General features: G+C 43.5%; 1 protein-coding gene across 2 annotated transcripts in view; it reads left to right on the plus strand.

Annotated features, from left to right (window-relative positions):
* The window catches only part of RNF165 (ring finger protein 165), a 480,832-nt gene that overhangs the window by 366,277 nt on the left and 100,130 nt on the right, over window positions 1-14,425 (plus strand). For both annotated transcript variants that reach the window (XM_044081988.1, XM_044081995.1), the window contains exon 4: window positions 941-1,070. In XM_044081988.1, the coding sequence (XP_043937923.1) occupies window positions 941-1,070 (130 nt within the window). The remainder of the gene's footprint in view (window positions 1-940; window positions 1,071-14,425) is intronic.

The raw sequence follows: 14,425 nt of genomic DNA on the forward strand, positions 1-14,425 counted from the left end.
CAGTTACCTTGATTGAATCCAGGGCAAGGGTTCAAACCATCCAGTTTTGTCAGGACTGACGTCCCCTTAAGGAAAAGACAGAAGTTTAAAAGTGGTGTCAGCTGTTAGGGCTCCACAGTGGAAATGGCAGGGCTTCATTCAAGGTTTGTTCAGCGCTTTGATGGCTCTAAAGCCATCTCAGGGGGTTCCAGTTCCTGTACCCCTGTGGTCCTCTACCCTCAGAAGAGCAAGTGACCCTGGATCCTCAGATGAGGACTCTAACTCTGCTGGCTCTTTAGCCTCCTCCTCTCAGTTGCCTTCACCTTTAGACTATGGGTTGGAGGAGGAGGAATCTGTCAGTCCTAATTTTCCATTGGAGGAACTATGCTTTGGAGACATGGTCCTGCATTTGATGTTCCATTTTAAGTGGGATTGCTCCCAGTTATCAGATGTCCTGAAAAGGTATTATGAGTTGTTACAAATGGACATTAAAGGTCAGCAAGGACCAGTTAGATCTCAGAAATATTTTTGACAGTTTGCTTTATTTCCTACTTCAAATCGCCCCACAGCAATCTAAAAGAAATGTGAACAGAGGAAATGAAAAAGGCACTGTGACCCATGCAATAATAATGACACCAGGCTGTTCATCATACAACCAGCTGCTTCATCTGAAGTGGTTTTGCAGTTTATAGCCACATTTCACCTGTCTGTACCATAATGTAGCAGGGTAACTGCAAGTTAAAGGAAAATGGACCTGTTTTTTTTTTTCTTCTTCAGTTAAACTATTCTGTTTTCTGTCTAAATTAAGATAATGCTGTGTTATCATATCCTGTTTAACTACAGATCTCAGGTTATTGGTATTAATTTACACTGAAAAAGAAATGCTTGTAAGAAGGCTTAATGTGATATGTGTATACTGGGCATTAGAACTTATCTGCAGTTTTTGTTATGGCTCTTGCAGGGACCTCAGTGTGGATGCTGGAATGAATCACACTCAGTTCCAAGTTAGACCAGTGCCCCAGCAGTATCAACACTACCTAGCTGTTCCCAGAGTGCATCAGTTCCCCAGAAATGCATCTTCGGCTCAGATGGTAATATGAAGCATTTGTAGTATTTTTTTTAATTTCCAACAAATATATGAAGTATTATAAACAATTTAAAAATGGTGAAGTTTGTGTATAATTTTGAAGTTTACTTATATAAAAATAATGATACTCTCACAGGCTGTTCAGGCCTTTTTTGAATGCATTACTGTGTTAATTCTTGCCGCCCATCGATGTGAAGATTGGCTAGGTGATGGTCACTATGAATGTGACACCTTGACCCCATGTTCAAATTGGGAAAACTGGGAGATGATACTAATGCTGATACTGTGTTACTGGTGTGACTCAAACATTGCAGTGATAGGATGTGATATTATTCACCAGTTACTTCATTGTTTCTGGTCTATATGACCCTCACCCACATTTTCTTCTGGCAGGATCTTATGGTGACCTTTAAATGTGAGGAGAGAAACAGATGCATTATGTACTACCAAGTCTCAAGGACTGTCATATGTTCAGTGCCACCAAGTGGGCATTATTGAATGTAAATACTCCTTAATGGTCTTTAATAAGATTCCACTGCACCTTCTTGGCTTGCCCAAGCTCAAGCTCACATCGCAGCATTTTGGCCACAAGAATATCTAAATGCCAGGTGAGTACATGCATTCTCATTCAGGCTCATTATTTTACAAGCAAAAAGAAACATTTTTGCATGGGGATGGCTAGCCTCTGGTGCATTCCCATTTGAGGGTGTCACCCTCTTACCTTATTATTTTCAGACCTAGATTGCTGCACCTTGGAAAAAAAAAGTGATTGCTAACAGACAGTATAATGCCTCTCATTCTTTCTTTGAAGTTCACTGAACTTTGGACGTCTCTCAACTCACTAACATGCAAATATTTAGAATTTTGCTCTGCAAAGAAGTGAGCAAGGAAACACAGCCAAATGTAACTCTGTGCTGTTATGTTTGAGGAACTTTGAACTGAATTCAGATGATTCAGACTGTAAGCCCTTAAATGTAGCATCAAAATCTCAAGTAATTGGAATGTGATGGCTAGCTCTTCCTTGGTACTGGTGCAAGACTTTTAGTGGTAGTTGTCAGATTTACCTATCTACATAAAGGCTCAGACCTTCATGTGATATTCCTCAATTTGTATTGGCAGGGCAGATTGTATCTGGGTAGCTCTTTTGTAGTGCCCTGTACATCACAAGTATGTTGGGGGTTGGCATAATAGTTTGGGTGATTTCCTCATAGACACACAGGACAGGGTTTGATTCTGACTGTAGCAAGGGAAATTGGATTGGCTTAAAATGTCTCACAGGGGCAGCTAGCCAACTACATACCTATGAACACATCTCATGAACTAAGGAAAATAATATACCGCTTACTACCAGCTGTGGCCCATCTGACTTAACTGGAAAAAAATAAATATGCACATGAATTTGCATAACATCATTACCGCAGAGAGAAGCTGAACTGTGTGAAGCACCTTTGTACCAAAGAAGAGCAGTAGCTGGAGAGAAGTTGGTATGCTACACCATTATCCTCACAGCCATACTTTGTATGCTACATGAACATAGACAGGCACATAACGTACTTCAGATCATGCCAGCTGTACAAGATGTACATGTAGCTTGAAGCACACTGTCTGTATAATTATGTGAACATGCATGGATGGCCTATATTGACATCAGTACAGGCCAGTTTTGAGGCCTAGTTTAGCAGGCCTCAGATGCTGGTCACAGAATTTGAAGTAAAAAGTAGATGCAGATTAATGTTTAGTATTCAGGAATGAGTAATATGCACTTCAGACTTCAGCAGATTTCTGAGTTATTCTGCTTATTCCTTCATGCTGCTCAGCCACAGTGGTCCTTGCAGTTTCCCACCGTAGTGCATGTGCTATACAGTGCACTTATGTACCCGTACCTTAGGATGTGTGGGTACTGGTGCATAATACTTTTCTGCTGTGCACCCAATCATTACTTACAGACAAGAAGAATCAAGCTGCAGCACCTGTTTCCTATTTGGATGGATTTGAACTACAGATAAGAAGACTGGAACTTAGCATTTATTTTTTTTTCATTTACACCCTAAACACTAAAAATAGATACATAAAAAGGTATGCATTTAATAATGAGGCCTAAATGCCTAAGTAACATTTAGTCACATGCACAAACATCTATCATGTTAAAATGGACAAGAAGTGCAACTTTATAGAAGTAATTTTTAATAAATTATAATTAAGACCAGTGGGTGTTGAGGAAGTCCGTTCATTCATCCGCAACCCCCCTTTTCCCATAATTGCATATGAGGGTGGGGTGTCACTTTAGTAGTGACTGTCAACTAGAGTCATGGATGTTCATCGTGTTTCACTGTTGCAGTCATTACACTTGGGTTATCCTGCTGGCAGGCTACCCGCAGTCGGCCTGAATTCCAAAGTCCTTGTCCGGCGTCGGTTGCTGTCGCCTCTTCCCTGACGTCAGTGCACCAGGGGTATATAAGATGCAGCTGATGCCATTTTCTTTAGTCTTTCTTGCCGCGCGGTGCCCGAAGCAAAAGCAGTTCGCAAGTGCAAGTCGGCCGACTCCTGAGATTTTCGAATTTGAATTTCAGATCCGAAGTCTTCAATAAAGCTAAATACCCCGTTGGGGAAACTTTTTCTTGCTCCAGTCCGATGTCAGTAAAAGTCAACAATTGTATTTCTTGTGGGAAGCAAATATCTCAAAAGGATTTTCATTCTTACTGTATTCCTTGCCTAGGCCCTGAGCACGACGTTGCTAGTTGGTTTTGTGCTAGATTCAACCAACGAACTATTAAGCGTTGGTTCGATTTTGCTTTTCATTACTTTGGCTGAAGGTTTAACTATATAATGCCGTCAGAACAACCAACGACGGGGTCCATAAAAAGCGCAAGGACAAAGAAAAAAACAGGCATCCGAGGTCCAAAACCAACGACGAAGCCTCTTCTTGGCCAGTCGCCAGTTCGCCGGTTTTCAGTGAGATGCTTTTGCAGCCCCTGACACCTGCTACCTCAGAGCCACAGGCCGCCTCCGACGCCCACGTGGAGACAGCTAGGCTTCTGGAAACTCAAGGTATTGGGCCTACGGAAACAATTCCCTCAGATGGGTCTGCAGCCGCTGAGCAGGCATTGGCTTCTGAGGGTGTTTTCAGACCTACACAGCTTACTATCAAGACCTCTTCAGCAGCCAAGGCAAAGTTTAAAACACCTTTAAAGACAAAGAAACAAGTACAGCATTCTCCTGGACAGTCATCCATGCCAAAGAAACAGATGCTCAAAATGGCCGAGGACCTAATTACTTTGATCAGGGGTTCCCATCCCCCTCCTGATAAACGGCCTAGGCAAGACACTGACTATGACTCCTCTGATCAGGTTTCTATTTCTTCTGATTCCTCTTTAGAACAGGGAAATTCTCTTCCTCCCTATGAGGACTCTGATGCTGAAGAATCTATTCCTTCAGCCTCTCCTCCTGAGGACTACTCTTTTGGGGGAAACCCTGCACACCATGAGGGAACATTTCTATTGGGAGAGCCAGGATTATTCAGAATCCAAGAAAAGGCTCAGAGACTTTCTTTTATTGCCTCAGCACAGGCCTCTTGCTATCCCCCTGTATTAGATATTGTTGATGATGTTCTTTCTGAATCCAGTTTGACTCCTGATTCTTTACCCCCTGCACCAGTTAAGCTAGTTAGGTACTACAGGGTTCCAGATTCTCATAAATTTCTTCATAAAAACCCTGCTGCTGATCTAGAAACTATTTCTCAGGGTCCCAAAGGGGTCAAGGCTTCCACTGCAAAAGACCCTGTTCCCTCTGATAGGGATTCTAAAGCACTGGACAGATGGGGGAAAAAAGTTTACACCTCTGCTACTTTAGCTGTAAGGGCTTTAAACTGCCAGTTTCATATGCTTAAATATCAACAATACCTAATGTCTTTGCTAAAACAGAAAATGCTTACAAGTTCTGAATGTCCTGAGAACAAGGAAATGCAGGATTTATTGCATGCAGATGAACAAGTGGGAAAGCATACTTTGCAATGTGGTTTTGATTCATTAGAGGCATCTTGCAGAGCCGCAGTTACAGGTTCTGTCATTTGAAGGCATGCTTGGTTAAAAGAACAGAGTTTACCTGATCATGTTAAAGCAAAATTATTGGATGCTCCATTACAGCATGATACTTTGTTTGGCGTTAAGGCAGAAGAGGTGTTAAAGAAAATGGAGAATAAAGCAAAATCAATGCAGACAGTAAAGGATTTATTACAGGTTCAGCCACCTAGATTTAGCAGGAACTGGCCTTCTAAAAATTGGTCCTTTCCAGTGTCAGACAGGCCACAAAGAGGCAGATACAGATGCCCAAGAGGCAGGTCTCAGCCCCAAGGCTCATACAGACCTAAACAATGGGGTGCTTCAGCCCTCAAAGGTGGAGAAGACAAATCACAACCTTATAGGAAGCAGTCCCAGTGACTTTCCTCGACAAATGCCAGCACCATTAGGGGGAAAACTAGCACTTTTCTCACAAAATTGGCACATGATCACCCAGGACAAATGGGTACTGAATATTGTTTCTCAGGGTTACAGGTTCCACTTTCACACCCTACCAAGGTCAAAAGGTATGCCAGACCTGCCACAAAATCAATGGGCAGAGGCACAAAAACAAATTTCTGCTCTCATGGACATGAGGGCTATTCAAAAAGTACCACAGCAAGAACAGGGGCTAAGATTTTACTCAAGACTTTTCTTGGTACCCAGAAAGGACAAAGCCTGGAGACCAATACTGGACCTGTCTACTCTAAACACTTTCCTGGATGTTCCAAAATTCAAAATGTTGACACTGCAGCAACTTCTACCCATGCTGGGCAAGAAGGCTTGGCTAGTTACTTTGGACCTCAGAGGCATACCTGCATGTTCCAATCAAACAATCTTGCAGAAGTTACCTCAGATTCATAGCTGGCTCAATGCATTACCAATTCTCTGCACTGCCTTTTGGCTTATCTACTGCGCCCAGGGTCTTCACAAAATGCCTGGCACCAGTAATTGCATTTTGCAGACAAAAAGGAATTCAAATATATCCCTACTTGGACGACTGCCTTATTCAAGCAGAGAGCAAGGAAATTCTACTAAAGCATCTGGCGTTTGTAAAAAGATTACTAATTTGCCTAGGGTGCACAGTAAATGAAAAGAAATCAAAACTAGTGCCCTCTCAAGAGATAATATTCCTGGGTGCAAGCTTAAATACAACTGTCCAGATGGCTTATCTCATGCCAGACAAGCAAAGGCAACTGACTCGTTACTTTAAATGATGGCAACAAAAACCCAGCTACCAGCAAGAAAAATTCTGCAGGCTTATGGGCTTCATGGCATCCTGCATCCTACTAATTCCATATGCAAGACTGCATATGAGGAAGCTACAATGGTATCTAAAAAGTGTTTGGATTCAACATTGCCACAGCCTGGAAACAGTAATAACTCTTATTCCCTGCCTGCAACAGGAGTTTCAATGGTGGGCACTGGCCTGTCACCACAACAAGGGACAGCCTTTCACTTTACCCACAGCCAGGCAGACACTAACAAAAGATGCATCGGATTATGCCTGGGGGGCACACATGGCAGGAAAATGTATTCGGGGCACGTGGCCCACGGACCAAATGCATCTTCATATCAATCAAAAAGAGATGCTAGCTGTACAGAATGCCCTGATAGCCTTCAAGGATCTACTACATCCAGGACAACTATTACTAAAGATGGACAATACTACAGTTATGTGGTACATAAACAAGCAAGGGGGCACACATTCCTACCCCCTCTGCAGGCAAGCCATGACTTTGTGGAACACAGAACTGACCTATCAAGTACATCTGCAGGCACAATTCCTGACAGGAAAGAAAATACTCTGGCAGACAAACTAAGCAGAAACCTCATGGACCCTCACGAGTGGAAACTAGATCCACAGGTCTTCAGCATGATAACAAGGAAATGGGAATGCCCAGACATAGATCTTTTTGCCTCCCCTCACAACTGCCAACTACAGAGATTCTGCACAAGGACCTATCACTCACAAGCATGGAAAGTGGATGCTGTATCATTCAGCTGGAAAACCCTAACAGTTTATGCCTTTCCACCACTGCCTCTCCTTCCCAAGGTACTCCTAAAAGTCAGACAAGAGAAGCCAAAAATGATTCTGATTGCCCCAGACTGGCCACGCCAGCACTGGTACCCAATCCTAAAGAGCTTGTCTCAAGGCCCAGCCTGGACTTTACCTCAAATTCCTCATCTTCTGACTCTACAAAACAATCAGATCCTGCACAGCCATCTCAGAACCTTAAATCTGGCTGCATGGCAAATAATATAGCCACTCAGAACACACCTCTCTCTAAAGCTGTTATGGATGTCATTCTGGAAGCCAAGAGGCCCAGCACCAAGAAATCTTATGCAGAAAAATGGAAGAGATTCTGTGTCTAGAACCAGGCACAAGGACCTGAACCACTTGCTCCAAATATTCCTCAGATTTTACAATACTTAACTAAGATGCTGGACAAAGGCCTTTCCTTCTCATCAATTAAGATCCATGCCTCTGCCATTTCAGCTCATTACAATACGGAACCTCATATTTTCTCTCATCCACTGCTAAGACAGTACCTCAGAGGGGCAAAAAACATAAGACCCCCAAGAAGAGCACCGATACCTATATGGGACCTCAACTTTGTTTTGGAAAAGCTCACACTGCCTCCTTTTGAGCCAGCCAATACAGCTGATATAAAATTCTTATCATGGAAAACTGCTCTGCTCCTAGCAATAACTTCAGCAAGAAGAGTCTCAGAGTTACAGGCATTAATGGCAGTGGAACATTTTATCATTTGTCATCCGGACAGGGTTTCTCTAAGGACAAACCCAAAATTTATGCCAAAGGTAGTATCCAATGTGGCTGTTAACCAAACCATTGATTTGCCAACATTTTATCCAAATCCCCAGAATAAAGGGGAGAGACTTCTGCACTTTTTGGACATACACAGGCAGCTATGCTTCTACTTGGACAAAACAAAAGCTTTCAGAAAAACTGAGCAACTGTTTGTAGCATATGCTGCAGGACCACAAGGAAAGGCTATCTCAAAGCAGACTATTTCAAAATGGATAGGACACTGTATTCATTTCTGCTATGCACAGCATGGCAAGTCAGTGCCTAAGAATATTAAGCCACATTCTACCAGGGCAGCAGCCACTTCAGCAGCCTTTCTCAGAGGAGTACCAACCATGGAAATTTTGGAGGCTGCAACTTTGAGTTCAGTACACACCTTTACCAAGCATTATCACTTACCTCTTTATTCTAAATCCAGAGCAGGCTTTGCCACTGCAGTTCTGCAGGGTCTCATAGCCACTCCTATTCCTATTTAGACCCAGCCGCCCTACCTCAGCTTTGGGATTCAACCCAAGTGTAATGACTGCAACAGTGAAACACGATAAACATAGTACAGCTGTGTGCCTACCATAAATATAGATGTTCGAGTGTATTCACTGTTGCAGTCCAGGTTACCCACCCTCCATCCCCCTTTCTTTGCTGAGACTTCTCTATCCTATACAACCTATGTGGTGTATTTGCTTGTAGATGAAGGTATTGGTTTTATTTACTGTATGTTTTTATAAGCAATATGTATTGCCTACCTTCTTGGGGGCACCTGACATCTGGGGCAAGAAAAACTGAAGAAAATGGCGTTGGCTGCATCTTATATACCCCTGGCGCTCTGACGTCAGTGAAGAGGCGACAGCAACCGACGCCGGACCAGGACTTTGGAATTCAGGCCGACTGCGGGTAGCCTGCCAGCAGGATAACCCAAGTGTAATGACTGCAACAGTGAATACACTCGAACATCTACATTTATGGTAGGTACACAACTGTACTTTTACACCACCACGTAGCTAGCTCTGTTGTGGTTTTCATACCACACATACATATACACACACTAATACCTATGGCTAGTTTAGAGAGCCCAGTCCACCTGTGGTTTGTCTTCAGGATATGGGAAGAAACTAGAGCACCTGGAGAAAACCCACCCAAACCCAGGGAGTACATGCAGATTCTGCATAGAAGGCACCCCAACTGAAAATTGAAGTGGAGAACCTCATGTTGTGAGGTGGCAGCACTACCTTCGGGCCACTGTGAAGGCAGTCACAAACTGAAAATAAAGCTGTGTTTCATGAGGAAATTACATATCAGAAATCAGGCTATAACCAATAATTAATAAGGTTAAATGGCTGGCCTGTGCATATTTGTTATCTCAGCGAACAAAGCTTAGAAGATGTTTGTTTAAGTAATTGATAGTGATGCCATTATAGCCAATTGAAAAACACAATTATAGGCATTGGTAAGAATACATTTTCTACTACTAGGCAATATTTGTCATAGTATCTAAGAATTATAGGAGTTACAAGGTAATTGAGCCACAAGGTCATATCTGCCTTGCTACCACCCACCCATAGATTTTGCCTCTCATTTCAAGGAGGGTCATGCTAGTCATACTAGTGTTGAATTTATGAACATCTATTCAGTTGTCCAGATGCTCTTCATGTTTCACTGTTGCAGTCATTACATTTAGGGTAATCTGCTGGCTGGTTGCCCTCAGTCGGCCTGAATTCCAAAGTCTTGGGTCCCGCGTCAGTTGCGGTCTCCTCTTCAATGACGTCGGGTTGTCGGGGGTATAAAACAAGCAGCCGACGCCATTTTCCCCAGTCTTTCTTGCCACATGGTGCCAGAAGCAGAAGCATTTCACAAGTGCCGGTCGGCCGACTCCTGTAATATTCGAGTTTAAGTTTCAGAACCAAAGTCTTCACTAAAGCTAAGTACCCCGTTGGGGAAACTTTTTTCTTGCTCCATACCGATGTCAAAAAAAGTTAATAATTGTATTACTTGTGGGAAGCAAATACCTCATAAGGATTTCCATTTATACTGTATTCCTTGCCTAGGCCCTGATCACAACGTGCCTGGCTGTCCGTTTTGTGCTAGATTTAACTAACACACTATTAAGCGTCAGTATATTTTTGTCTCAAAATATTTTGGAAACAGATTTCACTAACCAGAAATGTCATCGGTTAGCAATCTGACTACCAGAGTACACAAAATATGCAAAGAAAAGGACAGAGACAGACAGTCGAGGTCCAAAACCGACGACGAAGCTTCTCCTAAGCCAGTCGCTGGTTTGCCGTACTCAGTGAGGTGCTTTTGCAGCCCCTGTTACCCACTACTTTTGAGTTGCAGGCCCCTACCGAGACTCATGTGGAGTCCAGCACGCCGCGAGATACTCAAAGTATTGGACCCATGGATGTATCTCCCTCAGATTGGTCTGGAGCCGCTGAGCAGGCACCAGCTTCTGAGGGTGTATTCAGGCCTCAACATTTTTATATCAAACCAAGGACAGCTGCAAAACCAAAGACAAAAGCAACTTCTAAAGCTAAAAAACTGACGCATGAGCCATGTGCACAGGCCACTATGCCTAAAAAACAGATGATCAAAATGGCTGAAGACCTTATTACCTTGATCAGGGGTTCCCAACCCCCTCCTGATAAGAGGCCTAGGCAAAACACTGGTTATGAATATTCAGATCAGGTTTCTATTTCTTCTGATTCCTCTTCTGATCAGGAATTATCTATACCTCCCTATGAGGATTCTGATGCAGAGGAGTCTATCTCATCTGCATCACCTCCTGAGGATTATTCATTTGGAGAAACCTTGCATACTTTGAGGGAGTATTTTCTCTGGGAGAGTCAAGATTTCTCAGAATCAGAAAAGAGGCTCAGGGATTTTCTTCTTCTCCCTCAGCACAGGCCTTTAGCCATACCCCCTGTTTTAGACATTGTGGATGATGTGTTTTCGGAGTCAAGCTTGAAGTCAGGACTCCTTACCGTCGGCTACCAGCAAGCCTGACAGATATTACAGGGTCCTTGACTCACACAAATTTTTTGTTTAGAAACCCTGCTGCTGATCCTGAAACTATTTCACAGGGTCCAAAGGGAGTTAAGGCCTCAACAGCAAAAAATCCCACCCCCTTTGACAGAGATTCAAGGACACTGGATAGATGGGGAAAGGAGGTTTATACATCTGCAACATTGGCAATTAGGGCCTTAAACTGCCAGTTTCTTATGCTCAAGTATCAACAACATGTTATGGGATTGCTGAAACAGAAAAGTATGTTGATTTCTGAATGTGCATAAAATAAAGAATTGCAGGAATTATTGCATGCAGCTGAACAAGTTTGAAAGAATACTTTGCAATGTGGTTTTGATTCCTTAGTGGCCTCCTGCAGGGCCGCAGTTACTGGATCTGTGATTAGGAGGTATGCCTGGCTAAAAGAGCAAATTTTGCCTGATCATGTTAAAGCTAAATTACTGGATGCACCTTTACAGCATGATACTCTGTTTGGTATTAAGGCAGAAGAGGTTTTAAAGAAAATGGAAGACAAAGCTAAGTCTATGCAAACTGTAAAAGACTTCTTACAAGTGCAGCCACCAAGATTCAGTAGACACTGGCCTACAAAAAATTGGTCCTTTCCTGTGTCTGACCGAGCTCAAAGGGGCAAATCCAAACACCCTAAGGGTTCCAGATACCAGGCTCAAGATTTGTACAGGTCAAAGCAATGGGGTGCTTCTACCTCCAAATCTGGAGGAGATAAAGCGCAACTCTACAGAAAACAGTCCCAATGACTTCCCTCTGCCTTCACCAAGCACTTGCCTTTTGGCAGCACCCTTAGGGGGAAAATTAGCACTGCTCAAAATTGGCAGTTAATAACCCAGGACAAGTGGGTACTAAACATAGTATCACAGGGATACAGATTCCATTTCCATACTCTTCCAATGGCAAACGGTTGGCCGGATCTGCCAAAAAATCAATGGGCAGAGGCACAAAAACAGGTTACGTCCCTCATGGATATGGGGGCCATTCAGCCAGTGCCAGAACAGGAAAAAGGACAAGGTTTTTACTCAAGACTGTTCTTGGTTCCCAGAAAGGACAAGGCCTGACGGCCAATACTGGATTTATCAATTTTGAACTCATACCTGGACATTCCAAAATTCAAAATGCTGACTTTGCAGCAGCTTCTGCCCATGCCGGGCAAGAATCCTTGGCTGGCAACATTAGACCTAAAAGAGGCATACCTGCATGTCCCAATAAGGGAATCATGCAGAAGATACCTCAGATTCAAGGCTGGCTTAATGCATTACCAGTTCTCTGCACTGCCCTTTGGCTTATCTACTGCGCCCAGGGTCTTTACAAAGTGCCTGGCACCAGTAATTGCTTTTTGCAGACAAAGAAGTATACTTCAAACTGATGGCAACAAAAACCCAGTTATCTGCAAGACAAACTCTGCAGGCTTTGGGCTTCATGGCATCCTGCATCCTACTAATTCCATATGCAAAACTGCATATGAGGAAACTTCAGTGGTACCTAAAACGTTTATGGAGTCAACATTGTCACAGTCTGGAAACAGTGATTCCTCTCATTCCCTGCCTACAACAGGATTTTCTATGGTGGGCAAAGGCATGTCACCAAAACATGGGACAGGCCTTCACTCTACCCTCTGCCAGCCAAACCTTAACAACAGATGCATCAGATTATGCATGGGGGGCCCACCTGGCAGGAAGATGCATTCAAGGCATATGGACCCCAAAACAAATGCATCTGCATATCAACCAAAAAGAGATGCTAGCTGTTCAAAATGCCCTGACAGCCTTCAAGGACTTACTTGATCGGGGACAACTACTGATAAAGACGGACAACACCATGGTTATGTGGTATATAAACAAGCAAGGGGGCACGCACTCATACCCCCTTTGCAGATTAGCCATGGCACTGTGGCACACAGCTTTGACTTACCAAATACATCTTCAAGCTCAATTCCTGCCAGGAAAACCAAATACTCTGGCAGATGATTTAAGCAGAAACCTTATGGATCCTCATGAGTGGAAACTAAATCCACAAGTATTCAGCATGATAACAGAGAAATTGGGGAGCCCAGACATAGATCTATTTACCTCTCCTCATAATTATCAATTGAAAAGATTCTGCACAAGGACTTATAACAGACAAACATGGAAAGTGGACACCCTATCCTTCAGTTGGAAAAACCTATCAGTTTACGCCTTTCCTCCTCTGCCTCTTCTTCCCAGGGTCCTACTAAAAGTCAGACAAGAGAAACCAAAGATGATACTAATTGCCCCAGACTAGCCCCACCAATACTGGTACCCAATCCTAAGGAACTTGTCTCAATACCCAGCTTGGACCTTACCTCAAAGACCTCAACTACTGTCCCAGTAAAACAATCAGATCCTGCACAATCAACTCCAAACACTGAACCTGGCAGCATGGCTGATCATATAGATGTTCATCGTGTTACACTGCTGCAGTCATTACACTTGGGGTTATCCTGCCGCCAGGCGGTCCCGCAGTCGGCCAGAGTTCCAAAGTCTTGGTCCGGCGTCGGTTGCTGTCGCTTCTTCCCTGACGTCAGTGTGCCAGGGGTATATAAGATTCATCCAACGCCATTTTCTTCAGTCTTTCTTGCCGTGTGGTGCTGAAGCAGAAGCAGTTCGCAAGTGCCGGTTGGCCGACTCCTGAGATTTTCGAAGTCGAATTTCAGATCAGAAGTCTTCAATAAAGCTAAGTACCCTGTTGGGGAAATTTATTTCTTGCCTCAGACCGATGTCAGAAAAAGATAATAACTGTATTTCTTGTGGGAAGCAAATACCTCATAAGGACTTCCACTCTTACTGTATTCCATGCATAGGCCCTGATCACGATGTCACTAGTTGTCGGTTTTGTGCTAGATTAAACAAACGCACTATAAAAAGAAGTTTTGATTTTGCTTTGCACTACTTTGGCCGAATGTTCAATTATACTATGCCGTCGGATCAACTGACGACCGCAATTCCAAAAAAATGCAAAGACAAGGATAAAGACAGGCATCCGAGGTCCAAAACCGATGACAAAACCTCTTCTAGGCCAGTCGCCGGTTCACTGGTTCTCAGTGAGGCGCTTTTGCAGCCCCTGACACCCGCTACCTCAGAGCCACAGGCTGCCTCTGACTCCCACGTGGAGACAACTAGGCCTCTGGAAACTCAAGGTATTGGGCGTACGGAAACTAATCCCTCAGATGGGTCCGGAGCCGCTGAGCAGGCATCGGCTTCTGAGGGTGTTTTCAGACCTTTACAACTTACCAGTAAAGCAGCAGCCAAGACAAAAGTACCATTAAAGACAAAGAAGCAAGTACAGCATTCTCCTGGACAGTCCTCCATGCCTAAGAAACAGATGCTTAAAATGGCCGAAGACCTCATTACTCTAATCAGGGTTTCCCATTCCCCTCCTGAGAAAAGGCCTAGGCAGGATACAGACTATGATTCCTCTGAT

This window comes from Protopterus annectens, chromosome 1.part1, assembly GCF_019279795.1.
Source record: "Protopterus annectens isolate FY-2018-M chromosome 1.part1, PAN1.0, whole genome shotgun sequence".
In the NCBI taxonomy this organism is placed as follows: Eukaryota; Metazoa; Chordata; order Ceratodontiformes; family Protopteridae; genus Protopterus; species Protopterus annectens.